A 21,066-nucleotide genomic window follows, 5' to 3' on the forward strand; every position below is an offset into this window, starting at 1 on the left:
GCAGAGAGAGAAGTGGAACACGATCATGTTTTTAGTCTGAAATTCAGTGTGCTATAAAATATTGATAAAAGTCTAAAACTGTCATTCGTTGCGATTTTCACGTCTCTTCCTATCTCAGATTGTCTTTAATTCCATGAAAAGAGCAATCCGTGTCTTCTGTCAAAGCGTCTGTTCGAACGTAATAGTTTGATTGTATAACGTTACTTACAGAGAATTGCAGGCGTGAAGTATCATATAAACGTTCCGGCTGTCACATGCGTTGCGAGTGGTAAAGCCACATAGTTGTGTTAAATGAATTTGAAGAGCATGTTGTTGACATTGTATTATTGAAAATTTTCATACTCCCACTTTAAGTTAAACCTGCAATACATGTTAAGAGCATACTAAGGATATAAGGATATATATATATAGATAGATAGATAGATAGATAGATAGATAGATAGATATATAAATCTTCGGCGTTTTGGAGATTGAATTTTGAAATTTGCAGCTTTTAAAGGCTAACTTAAGAGTGCTATCTAGATCCCATATAATAGATAAAACATGTTTACGTTCATTTTGAGGAACGCCTCTCTGAAAGATTTGGCTCTTGTTCGATTCCCTGCGGGATCTCATGTGGTTCGGATTCCACGTTAATCAGTAGGTTCACGTCTCATATAGCATCGCTGCTGAACGGGACGTTAAACTTAAAATCAACTCAATTCAACAAGATTTGGCTTTTAAACTGTAAAAACTCGGTAAGTGCTTATATATCGGAGGAATATTAATTGGCGTGTACAAGTGAATGTGTGTGTAACATGGCTATAATTATAGAGGTCTTGCGTATGTAGTATTCTTAATCCTAATTCTCAATTTCTGTTTCCACTCCAACTCCTAAACGTTCTGTTTTCCGCATAAGGTGGGATTCTGAATCATAAGGGGGAGGACTAGCCACGCTGCCGCTGTTCCATTGAATTAATGTTCAGCGGGAAGGGCAATTGATCACCAGTGCTAACTCAACAAATTCTGTGACATTCCTGATTACCGACATTGACAAGTTTCACAGTATTCATGTATTATTGCCGAAAGTTTATCATATTCTAAAACAGAATATTTCGTATATGCACGCTTAGATTATTCTGGTATATGCAGAATATTTGGATCACGCTTAGCTTGTTTTTCATATTCTTGATTTGAATTGATTTATAACTTGTGATACCACACAGTTGTTTAAAATAAATGTTAGAAATCATCCCATGATGCATTTTATTTGTCTTCTAAACACACTAATGAAGGATCACACTTGATCGCAAAATACATCAGTACAAGATTTAAAAAAACAAGAATGTGAAAACTTCTCCTATGGGGCCAGTTAATAAATTAGAAGTGTGCATTTATTATCACGAATTTTAGACTCAACTGTGAGGCTGTTTTACATTGGAAAAGTAATTAATGATAGGAGGAAAGGTTTGGAAGTTTGCTTGAGCTTGTTCGTGAACGTTGCTATTCCGGGAACGCCAGTCATAATGGTCAGTTGTAGGATTTGAACGCTTCATCTTAATTTACTTTCTGCAATTGTATTATATAGTCCCTTAGAAACTGTGCTTTTAATCGACATTTTGCGTAGGCTACATTATTATTATTTTCAATTTATTTATCATGCTTAAGCGAAATGAGAGAGACGAATTTTAGGTCTGCGCGAATTGGTTGTCATTGGACCGTTCCGATTATGTTCCATGTTATGATTATTTTGTTTGAAGGGAGAATGGAAGGGCAGCAGTCAAATATGATTCATGTCACACTGAGAGACACGTAAACCTTCTGACGCAAATTCTCATTTGAAACGATTGTTGACAGTTTATTTTTATCAAGCATTTGTCAGCGTCTTCTTTTCGTGATAGTGGTATCAGCATGTATTTGCACTCGAATTACATCCGCTCAGATCTACCAAATAGTCATGGTGAAGATGTGAACTAGAAGCGTTAACCTTGTCTTAAAGTCAATAATTTGATCACTACTTACTCTTAGCAACCGCAGGGACAAAATTTTGTAATAAACCTTCATAAAAGTATCAATACTGGCATGTGATGGTTTAGAACCGAAAATGAGGCCCCAGATAACGTATAATTTATAGAAAGGGACACGGTGGATCACTGGCAGAGCGCTTACCTTTGGTGTGGAGTTCCTGGTTCGATCCCCGGTATCCGTAGTTTTTTTCGGGATACTTCAGTTTCCTCCCACGTTGTTGTTCCACTAATTCATTCTTCATTCACTTGCCTTAATCAACCGTCTCCCTTAGCCTATAGGGCATAATCGTGAGACGGTAAACTGAACCACTTCGTTTCATTTAATTTTTTCGTAATTTATATAGTCAAAACATCGAAGAGTTTTCCGTCGTTTGTTGAAATGCAAGAGGTGAATAACTGAGAAGAGGAGTAAAAATTGTAATTTTCGATAAACTTCCATATCATCATAGGTGCCAAAGGATATCAGACTGACATCAATTTAGCATAGACCTTGTGAAATATTAGAAGCGAATATTCGTTCTTTAACATCAGTAGCTATATAGTTTTGGCTTGAGTTTTTGGTAGTCCACTTAAACTCTACCCATGCAGTCGTGAAATAGATTAATGCACACTATCTCGATGGCTGTTATTAACCTCGTACCAGAGGACAAGTAACATCGATCAGCAAGAAATTACAATTAGGGATGGTCTCGTCTCGGCCAATGATTTTTTAAGAATAAAAGTAATGATTTAGAATAAAAGCTGTTAACTACAAAAGAGGAGAGCAGAAATAGAACAGGACTAGTGTTTAGAAATCTCGGGAACATTTTTAGTAAGGATTTGAAACATCAACGGGAAATAAAAGCCAAAATAGGAATCAAATGGACTCATTACGAAGGAGAAAGTTTACATTATTTTTGAGTTTGAATTTTTGTTTTTCGTTCCTTCTCTACACCAAGGTTATGAAGGACAGGATCTAGTATTAACATAGCCTCCAAACCGTGACTGGGACTTGTAAACAGAAGAAAAAAGAAGTAAGTTTGTTAAAATAGTGAGAAATCGTCTTATGGATGGGCTAAAAGGTAAAAGGGAAGAAAATAACACTAGATGGACAATATTATTAAGTCAAAACGAAGAGCTTCATTGATAACCATAGTGCATGAAAGGTGGTAAATTTTGCTATAAAGGACTTTCCTGTGATCTAGTGTACTATTAGTAAAATGTAGTATTTTACAAATTTGAATACTACGTGTGATTGTTGAAATACGTTGCTCTTAAATTTTCTAATGTTATTCAGGGTGTCTATCGGTCACGAAAAAGTCACGAAATCAGAAAACGGTCATGAAAGTCACGAAATTTAGCTTTTGGGTCACGATTTTTTTTTTTTTTTAACTGCAAATGTAAGTACAGATTGGAAAATTTTGTTCTGTAAAACGTTAAAATTTACCACCAAAAATGTTCATGGTCGACTTTAGACGCTATCAAATCGCAAGCAAAGTACGTTTCTATCGCATGGATGAAAATTCGACCTAATTCGCACCCAAATTCGCTCTTGAAAATGTTAGGAAATGTTATGAAGGTCACGAAAAAGTCACGAAATTTCATTTTAGAATTTTTGTAGACATCCTGTTATTGTATCGTAGTAGGGTCTGAAGGTCGTACAAGCCAAATTTACAAGAATTTCCCATTTATTTACTATTCCCAGTTGTTATATCTCTGAACTGCAGATGAACATAAAATATCAATTATTTCTAGATGTAAGCTCCTGAAATAGGCAGTGATAGGCTGTAGTTGGTTCAAAGAAAGAATAATATTGACTTGATTGTAATAGAGCTTGATTATCCTTGCAGTTATTTCGTGGTTATTCTTTAATATATCACTGATGTATTTCTTAGGGTAGCGGACACAATTATAAAAAAAAAAAAAAAAAAAAAAAAAAACTGGTATTCAGTATTTTGAGCAGGCAACAATAAACTATAGTTCATTCTCTCTTTCTTTTCAGTGCTCTTAAGCGAACCAATCGAAAACGATGATTTTCAATGCAAGACGCTTAAGATCACAGATTTTGGACTGGCCCGCGAAGTATATAAAACCACTCGCATGTCTGCTGCAGGAACGTATGCATGGATGGCGCCGGAAGTGATCAAAACGTCAACGTTCTCCAAAGCGTCGGATGTTTGGAGGTAAGTAGTTGTCATTTTATATCACTAAATATTGAATTAATCGGTGTGAATATAGGTAATCTTTGTTCTTTTCTGGGATCATAGAAGACTTGCTCCGAAAATTTGCTTTCCAAACTGAGTGAGATTAGTTTAAGGATAAATCACATGATACGAGGGGCTGCTGAAAGAACACATGGAATGATGAAATTTTGACAGTTATTCCACATTCCCCTTTCCCCCGAGTTCAATACATTTCCTTGCATGGTGCTGCAATTTTTGCAGACCACTCAAAAAAACAAAAAAAATCTGAAGACTGTTCCGTATCTTATCATCACTTCATCAGATCCAAAATGGCGTTTTTTCAGGTGTGTTTGAGTTTATAGAATAAGTAATAGTCTGACGGAGCTAGATATGCGGAATAATGAAGATGATCTAGACACTGAAACTCTTGATCATGCAATGTAAGTTGTGTTTGCAGTGCTCGATAAACAGAATTCCTTTTTTCAATTGTCCGTGGCGTTGCACTTTCAATTTGTCTTTCACTCCATCCATATTCCAGAGGAGTGGTGCACTTTCTCAGCCGACTTCTGTCTTTTAAACTTCTTGGGGTGAGAGGAATCTGACAAGTGAGTACCACCATTCCACTGACAGTTGTTTCGTTCAGGATCGTGATGGAACAACCATCTTTCGTCCATGGTTACTTCATGACAGAAGTTGGTCGGCATTGCGGTCAAAATGGGATATGATTTCCCTTGATGTCCTCAGCTGAAAAACTTTTGGGGATCAATTTTGCCCAGAGCTTGCGCATGCCCAAGTCATTATAAATTATGCTACCGACACATTCTATAGAAATGCCTCAATCTCTGCTACACATTTTGCTGAGATTTTGCGATTTTCAAGAATAATGTCATGAATTTCATCCATGATTTCGGAGACAGTCACTGTTTATTGTCTTCCTGCACGTGAAGCATCATCTGTTGAGAAATTGCCACTTTTAAACTGTGCCACCCACTTCTTCAACACTGCATATTATGAGTGGGAACCGGTCAAAACCCCCACATCCAAAACACCCACACTCAAGAAATGTCAAAACGCCCACACAAACGGTCATAACCCCTACACAAATGGACAAATCTCCCAAACACACGAACGGTCATAACCCCCACAGCCAAAACCCCCACACTGGTAATCGGTCATAACCTCCAACGGTCATAACTCCCACACAAATGGACAAAACAGCCACACATAGCAACGGTCACAATCCCCACATAAATGGACAAAACCCCACACAAATGGACAAAACTCCCACATGCAGAAATTGTCACAACTGCCACACAAATGGACAAAACCCCCACACAATCGGTCAAATCTCCCACACTCTGAAATGATCCTGGTTGTATGTCTTGCCCTTGTACTTTTTAATAACATTTTTTATTCCACTTAAACTGATGTTGCAACTATTCTTCTTGCACTGTTCTGTAATGACAGAAACACTAAAGTAGGCGTCGTAAAGAGCCGCAACAAAGACGTGCAATCACGATATTTTCCGAGTGTGGGGGATTTGTCCGATTGTGTGGGGTTTTGTCCATTTGTGTGGCAGTTGTGACAATTTCTGCATGTGGGAGTTTTGCCCATTTGTGTGGGGTTTTTGTCCATTTATGTGAAGATTGTGACCGTTGCTATGTGTGGGAGTTTTGACCGATCGTGTGGGCGTTTTGTCATTTCTTGAGTGTGGGGGTTTTGACCGTTCGTGCGTTTGGGGGATTTGTCCATTTGTGTGGGAGTTATGACCGATCGTGTGGGCGTTTTGACATTTCTTGAGTGTGGGGGTTTTGACCGTTCGTGCGTTTGGGGGATTTGTCCATTTGTGTGGGAGTTATGACCGATCGTGTGGGCGTTTTGACATTTCTTGAGTGTGGGGGTTTTGACCGTTCGTGCGTTTGGGGGATTTGTCCATTTGTGTGGGAGTTATGACCGATTGTGTGGGCGTTTTGACATTTCTTGAGTGTGGGGGTTTTGACCTAGACCCTTATGAGTAGAGTCCCATAGTGTTTAGTTTGGTGACTCATGAATTTGTTGACTATCTTTGGTGGAACAAAAATTTGATGACAACTTTGATCTCGATATACGCTAGTTTTGCATGTTCAGTCACTGCAGGGACACGAAAAACAATAAGAATTCCGTCATTAATACGAAAATTTGTGAATATAGAAATATGTTCTTTATAACTGTACAATCTCATTATTCTACCTGTATTCCTTCGGGTTTGGGCTACGAATTTTTCATGGCCCCTCGTATATGTGTGAAAGTAATGTGGGGCTGTGGGATGATAAGTCTTACAGAAAAATACCATCCTTGTAAAAATTAGTATATTAATACTAGAGCTAATTCAGTTTTGATGTAATTTATGAAGCTTACTAGAGACTTACAAGTCAAAAGTTTTCGATCTTGTGTCATATTGCAGTGGAAATAATATCATAATGCAATCTTCACTATACATGAGAAGCGATCCTATATCGGAGGCATTAATCCATGTTCTTGGTTAAATATACAAAACGATCGGATTATACCCAAATATAGAATTACAAACATGTTTTAACATCATTTTTTTAAAAATCGTCATTGCAATTCTACAACCAGACTATATGTAAGTATGGAGATAATGTTCTGTGAATTACATTAAATACGCAATAATATAATAATTATTCCCCCCTTTAGTAGGCGAATTTCCAAAGATCTATTAGATAAGGATATTTCCACAAACTAAGGTCTGTCGCCATTTTCTGTAATACTACATCAAAAGAATGCCAAAGGTAGTTGAGTTGTCTTCTAAACTCTTTTAGGAGTTGTTAGGTGAAATGTTTTCTACTTACGTGTCCTCATGATCTAGATAAAAAAAAAAAAAAAATGCGTAGTACAAAAATACTAGTAAACTCATATGTACGATAAATTTTCAGAATATCTTTATAGGAAGTATTTAAAACTTTAAGAATGACAACCCTGCTAAATTATCTTTTATTTTTATTTTTCATATGCATTTAATCTTGCGAGTCGTGCTTTGCTGTAAAGCGAAAAAAAAATCCTTTGTTAGAACAGTAACCGTAAAGTTAATGTATTATTACATTGTATTACTGCACGTGAAAATAATTATACGTCATAGATAGCTGTATAGCTTTCTAACAATGACCAGAATTACATTTTGTATCAAATAAAAAAGAAGAAAGAAATACATCATATGATGCACCAAAATGACTGAGTGCGTGAGAGTTATGAGAGCTGAAAAGTTTGATTCATCCTGTTAGAATAAGTGAGATCTCCCAGTTAATACTGTAGATTTCTAAGAAGTGTAAAACTCAGTACGCAACTGAGTGAATTTAAGTAGTTAGTGTAGGTTGTCGTCGTGAGAGCGTATTGCTTATGCGTGTTTCAGTTACGTGGAAAATAGAAAACGATGATCCCATCAAATCGTTGTAAAATTGTTGCAGTGCAAGGAAGCCTTTGTATTGAAGTCCTTCGTGACGTCACTCAAACTATTGACGTAATGAATGTGTGTTTGTATGGTTGAACATGTGAATCTCATTTTCGATGTTAAACCCGAGTGCAGATAGTGTTTCACCAGCTGATATTACGGAAGCAGCTCTTACGTACGTGCTTACCTCAGCTCCGTAATCAAAGCTCTATTTTAATGATGATAATGCTGGTCTCAGTGATTACGTGGTTTGATAATTCGAATATGCCGACAATAATTATTCTTTGTTTTCTGAGACGTGTAAATCTTTGAAGAATTCAAATATATATACTCTACAAAGGCAAACTCACGAAAATATTCCTTTTCCTGTATAACTGAATAGCTTCCCGTACTAAACCTTAATTCATCTGGCTCTAAGTTTGATTCCCAGTGATAAATTTGTATTTGTTTGTTGAAATTTAGCATCTCGCTTCTGCTCCGAGGCTATATGAGACATAGACCGACGGATTAAGCTGGAATCCGAACTACCGTAATGCGTTCAATGTGGTCACACCTGGAATCTAATCCAGGACAACGTGCACTAAAGATACGCGGGAGTCATTGGACCAGCGGAGACTTTTTTTTTTTTTTTTTTAAGTTGATTCACCTTAGTGAGGAACTTCTAGATGTACTTAAATCAAATACTTTGTATATATATATATATATATATATATATATAGTTGAAAATTCAGTATTAAATAAAAGGAAGTATATAACCGTAATGAGCATTTTGCAACTCCTGTAATATCACTTACCTCAGCTCCTCACAAGTTGAGAATTTACATGCGCTAGTCATTCTGAAGTGAGAATTGTCCTCTCAATATCATCCATAGATTTAATTTTTTTCCCCCTACTTCCATTTTTTTTTTTCTAATTTTGTTTCCCGTTCTGTACAGTGTTCTTGATTCCCACATGTCGAAAGTTTTAGGTCTGTTCTCGTCGGTTCTGCGTAATCCCAGTATTTTTGCATCCTGTAATAAAATACTCAACGAAATGTTCGATGTATCTAACTGATTCAAGTATGTTTTTTCTATCTACTACTTTAATTTTTTTTCTCTCTTAATACTTCAACATTTCGTTGTCAGAGTAACCACAAGGTTTATTGAAAATAGTGGTACATTTGGTAAGAAAATATGACTTTCAAGGACTAGAGAGAGAGAGAGAGAGAGAGAGAGAGAGAAACTCGCTCTCTTAACTGCCCATCTTCCATCAAATGTTATTTTCGTTAACTCGGCTCGGTGCTCCACAACAAATATCTTTCTTCGTTTAGTAAAATATGTCTTTCTGTATGTATAAAATATACAGTACTATTTTTCATCCAGGATTGTACATTCAGTCGTATTTTTCAGGTTTGTGTTTTTCTTCAGTCAGTACCATACACCGTAAATAAGTGTGTGGTAGAGACCTGCACGGGCCGAATTTTTCGACCCGAGCCCAATCCAGCTCGAATGTACCTAGGCCTGGCCCAGCCCGAGCCCGAAAAATTTTGGAGATTTTCGGCCCAAGCCCGGCCCGGCCCGATAAGTTTTTTTTTAAATACTTGGCCCAAGCCCGGCCCAGGCACGATAAATTTTAAAACTTTCATTTTGTAACATTTTTCACGGCCACACTTCTTCAATGTTTGCCTTTATTCTAATTATCGTTTAACGAAAGTCAATAATTATTAAAGAATTGCAGTTAATCGACACCAGCCCGGCCCGACCTGAAGAGAAATCAGTGTCCCAAAGAAGTAACAAGAGTTGGCCCGCCTAAGCCCGGCCCGCGGGCCGGGCTGGGCTTCGGACCTCGGGCCGAGCTCGGCCCATGCAGGTCTCTAGTGTGTGGTTTGTGTGATAGTCTAGTGTGTTTTATTCAAACAATATTTTGTTCAGCTGAGTGTAACTGGGGCAGCTTGTGCGCGAAACTTTCGATTTTGGCAACTTAAATTTATTGATTTATAATACTGTAAACTTGTTTTTAAAACTATTGTAGAGATAGTATACAGTTTAGGGGCTATGAAATGATATGTTTAGTTTTAACCGACTGTTTCATTATCCAACTATGGCCCGGTACCGTAGTGATCGGTTAACAGGAAGTCTACTACTCTCTCTCTCTCTCTCTCTCTCTCTCTCTCTCTTTATATATATATATATATATATATATATATATATATATATATATATATATATATATATATATATATATATAGATATATATAGATATAGATATAGATAGATAGATATAAAAAGAGAGAGAGATTTAAAAATAATGGAAACACCTGAAGAAACTATAACCTATCTGCTTAATACGGCCCACCGTTAGCCTGGAGAACAACTCTGATTCGTTATGGGATGGAAGAATGAATGTGTCATGAATGATTATTTTATCACTCCTCGTGAGTTGCAGCAGTCAGTTTAGTGAGGATGGAGAAGGATATCTGCTATTTATTATGTGCTCCAAAACTTAAGGTGTATAATTAATAATGCAAGGACAAGAAATCAGGTGTGCTAGGAGAGTTTTGCAGAAAGGTCAAAAGGTTGTGTTAAGAAGTAAGACATCTCGAAAAGCGTGGGTAAATTAACTTCCCAGACGGATAATAGAAAGACGACAATACTGCAAAAGTGCGGGGACAGGCGGCTCACAATGGAACAGAACACGGACTGTTCAAATATGTCAAGATCAACATGTAAACCACCCTTTGACCCATTGGGACTCTACTCTGTATAAGTCACTGAATGATATTTTGAAGATGCATAGCTTTACGATAGAAACGAAATGAAAAACGCCTCAGACTAGCAGTAGCACATATTATGTAAACAACTGCAATATTATGTAAACAATTCATTGCAAACGACTTCCTCTCATGTATGGTAATTCAAGAGCACATTCTTCCCTGTTGTAACTCTTGTCTGATGTTGCAGGCATGCAACCCCACATAGCAAATGTACACTCCTGCGCCATATTGACAATGTTGGTGATATGACATTACCGGCAACAAAACATTGCTTACTGTTCGTGTAACCCTCGAACCGTGCAACTTTAGACCCACATTTCGACAGAGAGATTCCGGGGATTCCCCACTTCCTTTGGGGGATCCCTTGCACACAAATATCACGATTTCAGCATAGGCAATTTTTGGATAGAGCAGGTTCGGTTTCTTTGACGTGACCTTGCCGCCTTAGCTCTGTCATTCAGGATAGTGGATCTATGGAGCTCTAAAATTGATTTTCCCACGCTTTCGGCGTCCTGTATGTTCCAAACTATTGATCAGCGCGCACATGTTCCAAAGACTTTTTCTCGTACAGGTGTCCGGAATCACCTGCTGAAGTTTACCCAGATAGTTACCCTGTATATAGGTGCTTCGCTTCCCGAGTGATACCTCCTATTGAAGGTCTGCACGGGCTCGGGTCGAGCTCACGGGCTGGACTCGGGCCTACAAAACATGTGAACCCGGACCACGCTTGAGCCGTAATTTTTTTAAATATACAACCATATTTATCGGGCTTTTTCGGACCTAACTTTATAAATGTATTGTATAACAATATTTATCGGATCATTCTTTCTGAAGAACATTTAAAGCACAACTACAAAATTAAACCTCGAATTGCTGTAAATGAAAATATAATTTTATGATATTATTAAGTTTCTGTAATTCGGGCATATTTCGGGCTCGTTTGATCATCACATGGACTCGGGCCTTGCTCAGGCCTCAAAACTAAATCATATTTCAGACTCGGGTCAGGCCTCACATTATAAATTTACGGCCGGGTTCGGGCTAAAAATTCCGGCACGTGCAGACTTGAGGTACACATCTGCCAACTCAGACGTATACCAGTCTACCATTCTGACTACTGTAATTTTCATATTTTACAACAGGAAATCCAGAAACGTGCGGCACTGTCACAGTTAATACGGATTCACTGGACAACTGTAGGTTTATTTTTCTCACGAACTGTCTAAAAGATATATCCACTATTAACACGTTAACATCCTTTGACGCTATCAAACCACACCGCTACAAGATGAACTTTTTGTGAAGACATAACCTTCCAGTGCACGTTTTGCTAGTACGATCGACCTACACTAAAAAACATTTCTTGTGAATATTCTGTGTATCTTCTGTACAGTGGTAAAAATAAGCGCGATCCTTATTCTTTCCTCTATTCTTTGTCTGTCCACAATCGCAAAAAGACACAACGGCTCTAAGTCAGGCCGGTAGCCAGTCCAAAAATGGGGGGGGGGCATAGTTCATCATCATATTGTAGTTCATCATCATATTGTAGTTCATTTGCAAGCCTACCGTGAAAATTTTAGGTTTGCGGCCCCCCTAGACCCCCTGGATACGGGCCTGCTGTAAGCATCGCCTTCCTCATTGGTAAATGTTAGTAAATTCGTAACACCGGTGCTCTCAATATGGTTCACTTTTTAGTTATCTTGATCCCCAAGTACGCATTGGATATTTCTAGCGCGTCGCGCATACTGCTGGAAGAACTCATGTCTGTGGGTTTTCACCGGATTCTTCAATTTCGTACTACATTCTCGTATCAACTTTTTTAATTATTCGTTAATCACCTGCTACTTTTTCTTGAAGGACATCATTGTGGGATTAAAAAAAAAAAAAAGATTGGGACAGATAAGTAACTTCAGAATATAAGTCAGGGACGTAACAAGAGGAAGTGCTAGGGGGTCCAGCTTAGTCTATCGCCACGGTAGTCCGGATGTTAGAAGAGTTCATGTTGTGTTCTTGTATGGGCCACCTGTCACCGCACTTTTACAGTATTGTCGTGTTTCCTATTATCCATGTAGGAAGTTAATTTACCCACGCTTTTGGAGACGGCTTTCTTAGCACAACTACCCCTTTTTTAACTTTTTGATACATAGTAAGTCATACTTTCATATGTCGTCGCCTCCCATGTCTTGTCAACAGTCTTTTGTCAACTGCGGAGGAAAGGAAGTACACGGTGAGTCAGTGATAGAGCGTTTACATCTAATGCAAGAGTCCTTTTTTTCATTGCGCTAATTCTGTCGAAATCATTAAATATCATGAATATATGTTTCCTTTATTCTGCAGGGTTCAGGATATGACCGTGAGACATTAAACTGAAGATTTAATATCAACGTATCAACTACAATCATGCCTTTCTGTAGTTATGAAACCACGCACAACACAACCGAAAACCTTTCGCCATCTTGGTTCTGATCAAGGTATCGATGCCTTGTCAATAAATTTCCGTTACTTGCTGGGACGTCGTTTCATATGCCAATAATAAGACCTAATAGAATATACGGGAATCTCTCACTTTCTGAGAAATCCCTTGCCTCGCCCGTACTCGTAGGTTTTCTCGGGGTTCTCCCGTTTCCTCCCACTTTATTCATTCCAACACTTCATTTCTCATCATCACCGTCTCCTTTAGCCTAACCGGCATGACCATAGGACGTAAAACTTAAAAATTTCATTTCATTTCATTTTTCCCCTGCATCGCTATTAAAAGATACTGAATCATGCATTTTTCGGATAGAGCAGATTACAAGTCTAAGATGATAACATGCCGCCTCAGCTCATGTCTAGTAGTTTTTGAAATATTGACTTCCAAAGTTCATTGTTCCACGCTTTCGGCAGCCAGCAGTTCTGAAATTAAGCGACTGCGAGGAAATGTGTACTGGAATTTTTTTTCTTGTTTCTATGAGTATATTTCAGGGTGGATTGATTTAAATCAGTCTGATTTAAATCACGATTTAAATCAGTCTGATTTAAATCACGATTTAAATCAAGATTTAAATCACTTGATTTTTTTAATAAAAATCATTGATTTAAATCGAATTCCGAAATAAATTAATTTAAAGTGAAAATAAGTAAAATCCCGTTTCTGTTTTGTTATTTCGATTATGGAAATTAATAATCATAATACAATGAGACTCAAATATACAGTATAGTATGAAAACAAATGTCATGCAGAGGATGATTAGGGAAAATCCCGTTTTGGACAGGTAACGGAGCAATCCTGCTTCCTTCTTTTCGTAACATTGGGTTTGGGTTTTAAGATCGTTAACTATTCAAACGGGGAAATCACTATCGACATTTAAGACGAAAATTCTTTTTTGTGTGTGTCTGTTTGTTCCTAGATAATAGGGTGTATTTAGAGGGGTCCTATCCTCTCTCCATTTTTGTTTTTTGTTTTATAACTTTAGGAGAAATTTATGTATTTCATACTGCAAGCTAGTTCTGTTTTTTTTTTTTTTTTTTTTTTTTTTTAAATACCCTCCTGCCAAATATAAGTAACTTTTGTGAAAAAAAGTGTCATTTTGATAAACGTTGCTGTACTTTTTCCTTAATGCTTAACCTTTTAAATTATATAATTAAATTATTATATTTAAATTATATTATATTTTTAGGTGATAGGGTAGAATCTTCATTATTCTATTAAAAAGTACCAATAAGGCTTTTTACTTCAAGACTGGAGGCATTCTAAAACACGTTACATATGCTTTCACGCCTTTCTGCGTTGAGGCATAGTGTGTGATGACGTCATGAATTTAAAAAGATGATATTTTTTGTTATGCGTATTATTATTATTATTATTTGGCGGGTTATATTTTGCATTCAGAAGACTGAAAGTTTGCACACTCGTTCAGTGCACCCCTTAATAATTTTCAGATGTTTTCAGATCTCTGTGTGGAAACAGCGGGGTCCAGAGGGGCAAAAATGATTTAAAAAAAGAATATTTTTAACAAAAACAGATTTTTTCGTGATTTTCCCGCCTCAGATGGAGACATATGAATGGTACGGTTTCAAAGGCTGTTCTATTCTGAAGAAAATGATGGGTACTATGCTCCTAGGATAAATAGGGATGTCTCAGGAAACTGTTATCTGAGATCCTGTTTTATACGGGAATCTGGGGTATTTGGGGAATATTATTTTTCGCGGGCTTACTTTTGCACCTACAAGATTGAAATTTTGCACATTTACTCAGTGCACCCCTCAGTATTTTTCAGATTTGTTTCAGATCTCTGCTTTAAAACAGGGGAGGGGTCCACAAAGGTAATTAAAAAAAAAAAAAAGATATTTGTAACAGAAAATTCCTTTTTTTCATGATTTACCCGCCCCAGATACATGATGGGGACATTTGAAGGGACCCGTTTGAAAATTTGTTTTATTCTTAAGAGAATAATGAACAAATCATGATCCTAGGATAAATAGGGATGTCTGAGAAAATTTTTATATTACATCCGGGTCATCGTGGGAATGTTCTTAGCTCATTGTTAAATAATTTCCTCACCCTTACTACTCAAGATAGAAGTTGAAACTTTGTACACACGCTTAGTACACCCCTTAGTATTTCCCAGTTGATTTTGAGATCTGTGCGTTAACACAGGGGAATCCAGAGGGGATCAAATTTTTTTAAAAAAAGTAAAAAAAAAATAAAAATAAAAAAAAGCCTATTACTCTCAAAATTTCCCGCTTCAGAGACATGATAGGGAAATATAATGTTACCGTTTCAAAAGCTGTTCCATTCTAAAGAGAGTGATGTATGTACCATGATCCTAGGATAAATAGGGATGATGCTGTAGCTGCTTGACTGAAAGTCTATAATTTACGTTTAAAAGGAGCCATAATTTAAAAGGGTTAAGAAACATTGTTTGGGATTGATATAGGTTAACGATTGGGGATAATTCAAAATTCAACCCCAATACTTTCACTTAAATGGCATAATTAGCATTTAATACTAATTCCTAATGCTTTTTCTTCAGTTCGCGACTTGCATTATACGAGGAGAAAGATTTGATTTAAATCAAAAAAATCGATTTAAATCAAAAAAATCAACAAAAATGATTTTTTTTTAAAAAATCATGATTTTTTTCCACCCTGGTATATTTACTTCCGAAACGTCAATTATGCATATTAACACCCTGTATGTATATTACTTAAATGGTACGTAGTAAATACTAGAAATAACACCCTTGCTTTTTATTACATAGTGTGCACACGTACATACGCAAACGTATTTCGCAGCATGATAAAAATGATTTTAGCAATATAGGTTAATTTTTTCTCTTCAAGTGCTCCACATTTGTAAAGGTAAACTTTTCCTCTAAAAACCCTCACAGAAAGAAAGTCCTCCAGCATAGATATGGAGATCTTAGAGGACACAAGTATTTTCGCCATTGCTACGAAAAGTAGCCAAAACCTTCAAGTCTGCTGCTCACTGGTACCGGAATTGTAACTTACTTTTCTTCCTTCCTTTTTCTCACTGAGTAAATTTGTTTGCAACCAGGGTAGTAGTGGTCGTACTGACGGAGAGAATATCACATCGCAGTGTTACTACACATCCATATTCAATAATCGCATCTTATTATCAGGAGTACGTTATCTTTCGGACTACTTTGTTGGTGTGTATATGTGTAGAATATGGATGTGTTTGTCTGTACGAGGAGTCGCCTTAAGAGCAGTAAGTAAGAGCCGTTACCGAATTTATTAGGCGTTTGCGGCAGGGTTGGTTGGTTTAAACCAGCATTTTTTTTTTTCTTTCTTCAAGAAAACCAACTGGTTTAAACCAAACGAAAAATGCTTTAAATCGTGTGAACTTAATGGTGACGTCTCCACATATGAAACCATCTGCATTACGTGTATGTACTTTTCACCTTTTAATCAAGGGGTCCAGTGTTCAATTCTCGGTCGAATCACAGCCCATCTTTCAAGTGTAAACCAAGTAGCGATTCGAGGTGTTCCTTCAAGCGAAAGTCTTCTCCGTGATAACCTTGGTATTTCATAAGGATGTTAAGCCTAAACATACAAAAAGAAACCAAATTATATATTTCTACTTGTCTGAATGCCTGTTGTTTTATAAAGAAGCCAAGGTTGCTTAAATATATTGATAGAAATTGGCAAAATTTATCAACTGCCTACGCAGTTTCCAACATCAGCTTGGATTTGACTTTGGTTTTATTTTATTGAATGATATCTACCTACCAAATTTGTAATTTAATACCTCAGTTTTAGCGTAGTGATTATGATACGTTGACCTTAAAATTTTATATACAAATACATTTAAAGTAATAATAGAATTTTCCCAATGGCTAAGGCGGGAGTTTCCCGCTTTATATATAATTGTATAATGTTTTTACTTGTGTAACTGTTTATCTTTTTGTCCTGAAATGAAGCCTATGTAAAGATCAGTACAACGTATTTTCATCAGGAGTCCTTCGTGAGTGAGTCGGCAATCGCATTTGTAACCAATTAGTCCCGGTTTCGTGTTGAAATGGACAATTTTTCTTGGATGAAGCCGAGAAGCGGTTTGAATTCCGCTTTAAGCTTATGTGATCCCTTCCAGCATAACCTTGTTGTTGCATAATAACACCAAGGCGAAACAAACTAATTTCTGTCCATATCTAATATAAATACATAGAGTAAATTATTTAAACCAAAAAACCGGGTTTAAACCAAAAAAAAACTTTTTTTTTTTGGTTTTTTTCAATAAAAAACATGGTTTTTGCCAACCCTGGTTTGCGGAATAGGGAAGTACAATTTCCAGTTACACTTAGTTCAGTATAGGGAACGAAATATCTTACTGATTGGTTGCTCAAACTGCCATGGAGGGAATATATGTCTGAGTTGTATGGAAGAGTAAAAAAAGTATTTAATAAGTTTAAAGTATAAGATAGAAAAATATTTTAATGAAAAGAAAGAGCAGTAGTGTTAAGAAGTATATATATCGTATTATAAATAACTGGTAAAATCTCTTAAAAATAAGTTGCGAGAAACAAAAATAATATTCCATGCAGGAAAAAAATTGATGACACCACAAGAAGCATTCGAGTCCTTGAAGCCAGCCTCTAAAATGAATACCTCTCTGTATCAGAGATAAACATTTTTCTTAACCAGAGACGGTTCTGTAAAGTAGTCAAAGTTGTGTGCCTTCCCAATTAATACAAAGAAAAATAATTAAAAAGAAATATAGATAGTTATCCCTGTATATAAAGAACGGCCGACCACAAAAATTTAGTTATTTTAATATAAGTATGCAATTCAGATTCGTGTCTATGAGAGATTTGCAACATTGTGTAAGTCACGATGCTTGATGTTACTCTTCGTTCATGTATGTTGGCTTTGTTCTTGCTAGCGATCGCCTACCTCACAAAACAACCCTTTAAATGCTTGTCCTTACGCACATTGTAATCACACATGATGTATAATACACTGTCCTTGATTTTTAAGGAAAAAATCAATGCAGGATAAAAATGAGGTGAGTGAAATGCTTATCTTTACTGCTAATGAGCAAAATGTTATTTTTAAGAGTTGTAAAGAAACAGACTACAGCCAAAGAACATCTGCGTTAGTTAGGTTTCATTTCGCTTTTCGAAGCCCTGAATATTAATCTCGTAGTCTCTCTTCGTGGCTTAGATAAGGACGAGCAGTGTCTAGTGGTTATGAAGTACACAACACAATATTCTGTCTCACATGTACTTCCTACTGTCAGATCTCATTGTTAGAATTGCACTGTACGCTAGAACTCATCTAACCGACTAACCTTAAAGCAGTTCGTCCTGTATACCCTCTTTCAAGTGATTATTTAGTTCCTAATTGATACCTTATGAGCAGATAATTAGAAACCCGAGCCCTAGTCATTGGGTAAGGAGAATCTCGCCTCTTGTGTTTCAGTACCACATTAATTTTCTTAATGGTAGTAATTATCTTATGACTGAAAGAGGAAGATTTTTGTTTCCTTTTCCAAAATTTGGCAAGCATCGGTGGTCACAGAGTTCCTTAAGTTGACGCTTACATTTCTTTTCCATACTCATAAGATCATCTGTATCTACGTGGAAATTATTCCGTTGGGTCTTTATTTCAGTTACGGAGTTCTTCTGTGGGAACTGCTAACTGGAGAAACACCTTACAAAGGAATTGATGCTTTGGCTGTAGCATATGGAGTAGCTGTGAATAAGTTGACACTTCCTATACCCAAAACATGCCCACACGCATGGAGAGAGCTCATGGAAGGTAAGTTAAGTAGTTCTGGTTTCTTCAAAATTATGACAGATTCATCATTTTTTTTCTTTCATTCTCAGCAGGTTCTAAAATTACAAGTCTGTAGAACTGACTAATTTAACAGCTCTTAGCTTAAAATAATAGTCAAAATATACTATGAATTCCAGTAATATAATAAGATTACTTATGTTTCTGTTATACACCTGTTAAAAGTCCATTTTGACTGTTAGTTTTACTTTTTTTATTTATTCATTAACTTTTGCGTAAAGACAATTTACATAGTTATGCAAAATACAGGGTTTGCATAAATGATTCATTCATTCTGAAAATGTTATATTTTCAAAAGTATTACACGTACACATATGAGAGAGATATATATGGAAAGAACCACAAACTCTCATCTTTTTTGCACGACACACGTTCAGACGATACTCGAGCTCATTCCGTACATTTTGTAGAATAGTCCTGCGTTGTTTGAGCTCGACTAAGGATTGCGGTAGTGAGGGTAAGTAAACAAGATCTTTAGCATGCTCCCACATGAAGAAGTCACAGGACGTAAAACAGGAGATCTGGGAGTCCAGGGAAAAAAAGTTAGATCATTCTAATGAATAGGCGCAATCCAATGATGCGAAAGTTTATCGTTTAGGTAGTTATGAACTGGGATGTGACAATAAGGGTTGTGCCCCGTCTTGTTTTAAGACAAAATCCCTGAAGTGAGCACTGACTTCAGACAAACATCTGGCATATTTAAGCACACAAAAACTTTTTTTTTCTTCTTTTCCTTCCATTTTCGACATGTACTAACCTCGTACTGTCACACTGTCGTGCCCGATCAGAAAGAAGGGACTCGTGCTGCCACCTGGAATACATAATACAAACTCGGTGAGTTTGTGGTTCTTTTCATATATTTTTCATGTGCGTATGTGTAATACTTTTGAAAATATAGCCTTTTCAAAACGAATGAATCATTTATGCTAATCCTGTATAATGTTTATGTAATTTAATTACCTTCCCTATGCAATTCTTGCAACATATTAACCAAGCAAGTGTGCTACAGAACTTAGATAGAAGATGTCCCCTTATTATTATTATTCCTCACTTCATGCACTTACAGATTTAAAGATTTATATATCATACTTCATGTGGAAATTAGGATAGGGTGCAGAAGTATAAAATTCGTTTTCAACGTGAATTATATGTGATGGAAATATTAAAATTTTAAATACAGTTTTAATTCCATGTGAATATTTTGTCTCTCCACGCTTAACATCTGTAACAACAGGAAGCTGGTTTAGCCGGTATTAAAAGGAAAGTGGGCTGTCGATTCATAGTTTTATGTACCTCCCCTCGCGCTTTCGTTTCACCTTACAAGCATAAATGTGGAATGGGTTGAATATAATAGTTTTATTTGTTTCGTTAAAAAGTTCTGATATAAACTATATTTTTATTACAATTTAATTATCCTAAATAATGCACATTAAAATATTAAATACAGAACTTATTGAAATCATTGTATTTAATAATAATTTAAGTAAAACAAGTAAACATGAAAATGAGAGGAGTGGAGACACACGCAAGCTTCTGTTTGGGCAGGAATATTAAAAATGAAGGTGAACAAGGGGAATAATAATATTTTCGAACTTGAATCAGTTGTAGAAGAGAGACTGAAATGATCAGAACTTAATCAAACGAATTTCGTCTTTTCAGACTATCGATTTTTTTTCATTGAAATATGAAATGGTTCTAATCTAAGCGAATTTATTGCGATGATTTGTCCATCAACTACTTGTATCGTCAGGATATTTTTTTGTGTGTATTTATCTAGTTGTCTCATATTTTTATCATCCACAAACATAACAAACATATACACACATTATATAGTACATGTAGGCCTATGCATGTGTGTTAGTTTATTTTTAATATGCTAATTAATAATAAGTAACCTTGAATTCAGAACTTTTATTCATTAAGAGATTACTGTAATTTCAAAAATATGCAGTAACTAAACTATATTTTGGATTTTAAATACAAATTATTAAACATATTCTACATCTCCATCGATCAATATTGGGAAATTCGCAAGGAAGGCTCCTTCTGAATTTTCATTACATTTCACAAAATATTTTTTAACGTAAGAGAATCGAAATTAAAATCCTATTTGTGTGGTCATATATAGAATAAAATTTCGAAGGTTTACAACCTACCTATTAAAATGCTACAACAGCAATAAAAACTGCTGAGCTCCAACCTCTAACTTTTGATTTCAAACCTTTGATTTACGGTTATTTGTGATTTCACGTTTTAACAAAGACAAATACTTTAAAAATGTGTACTTTAAATAAATTATTTAAATAGACCTTTTACATAAAGTTTAGTCTAAAATTGTTGTTCAAAGTCTTTGTATTTTAATAAACCTTCTCCAAAATCAATGCAAGTGAATTGTACTGC

The 21,066-nt window shown here is 36.1% G+C and overlaps 1 protein-coding gene across 9 annotated transcripts in view; it reads left to right on the top strand.

Annotated features, from left to right (window-relative positions):
- LOC145660548 (mitogen-activated protein kinase kinase kinase 10-like) overlaps positions 1 to 21,066 on the top strand; it is a 277,801-nt gene that overhangs the window by 178,303 nt on the left and 78,432 nt on the right. For all 9 annotated transcript variants that reach the window (XM_081725750.1, XM_081725751.1, XM_081725752.1 and 6 more), the window contains exons 2-3: positions 3,988 to 4,168; positions 18,482 to 18,630. In XM_081725750.1, the coding sequence (XP_081581876.1) occupies positions 3,988 to 4,168; positions 18,482 to 18,630 (330 nt within the window). The remainder of the gene's footprint in view (positions 1 to 3,987; positions 4,169 to 18,481; positions 18,631 to 21,066) is intronic.

This window comes from Thermobia domestica, chromosome 9, assembly GCF_964235325.1.
Source record: "Thermobia domestica chromosome 9, izTheDome1.hap1.1, whole genome shotgun sequence".
NCBI classification, from domain to species: domain Eukaryota; kingdom Metazoa; phylum Arthropoda; class Insecta; order Zygentoma; family Lepismatidae; genus Thermobia; species Thermobia domestica.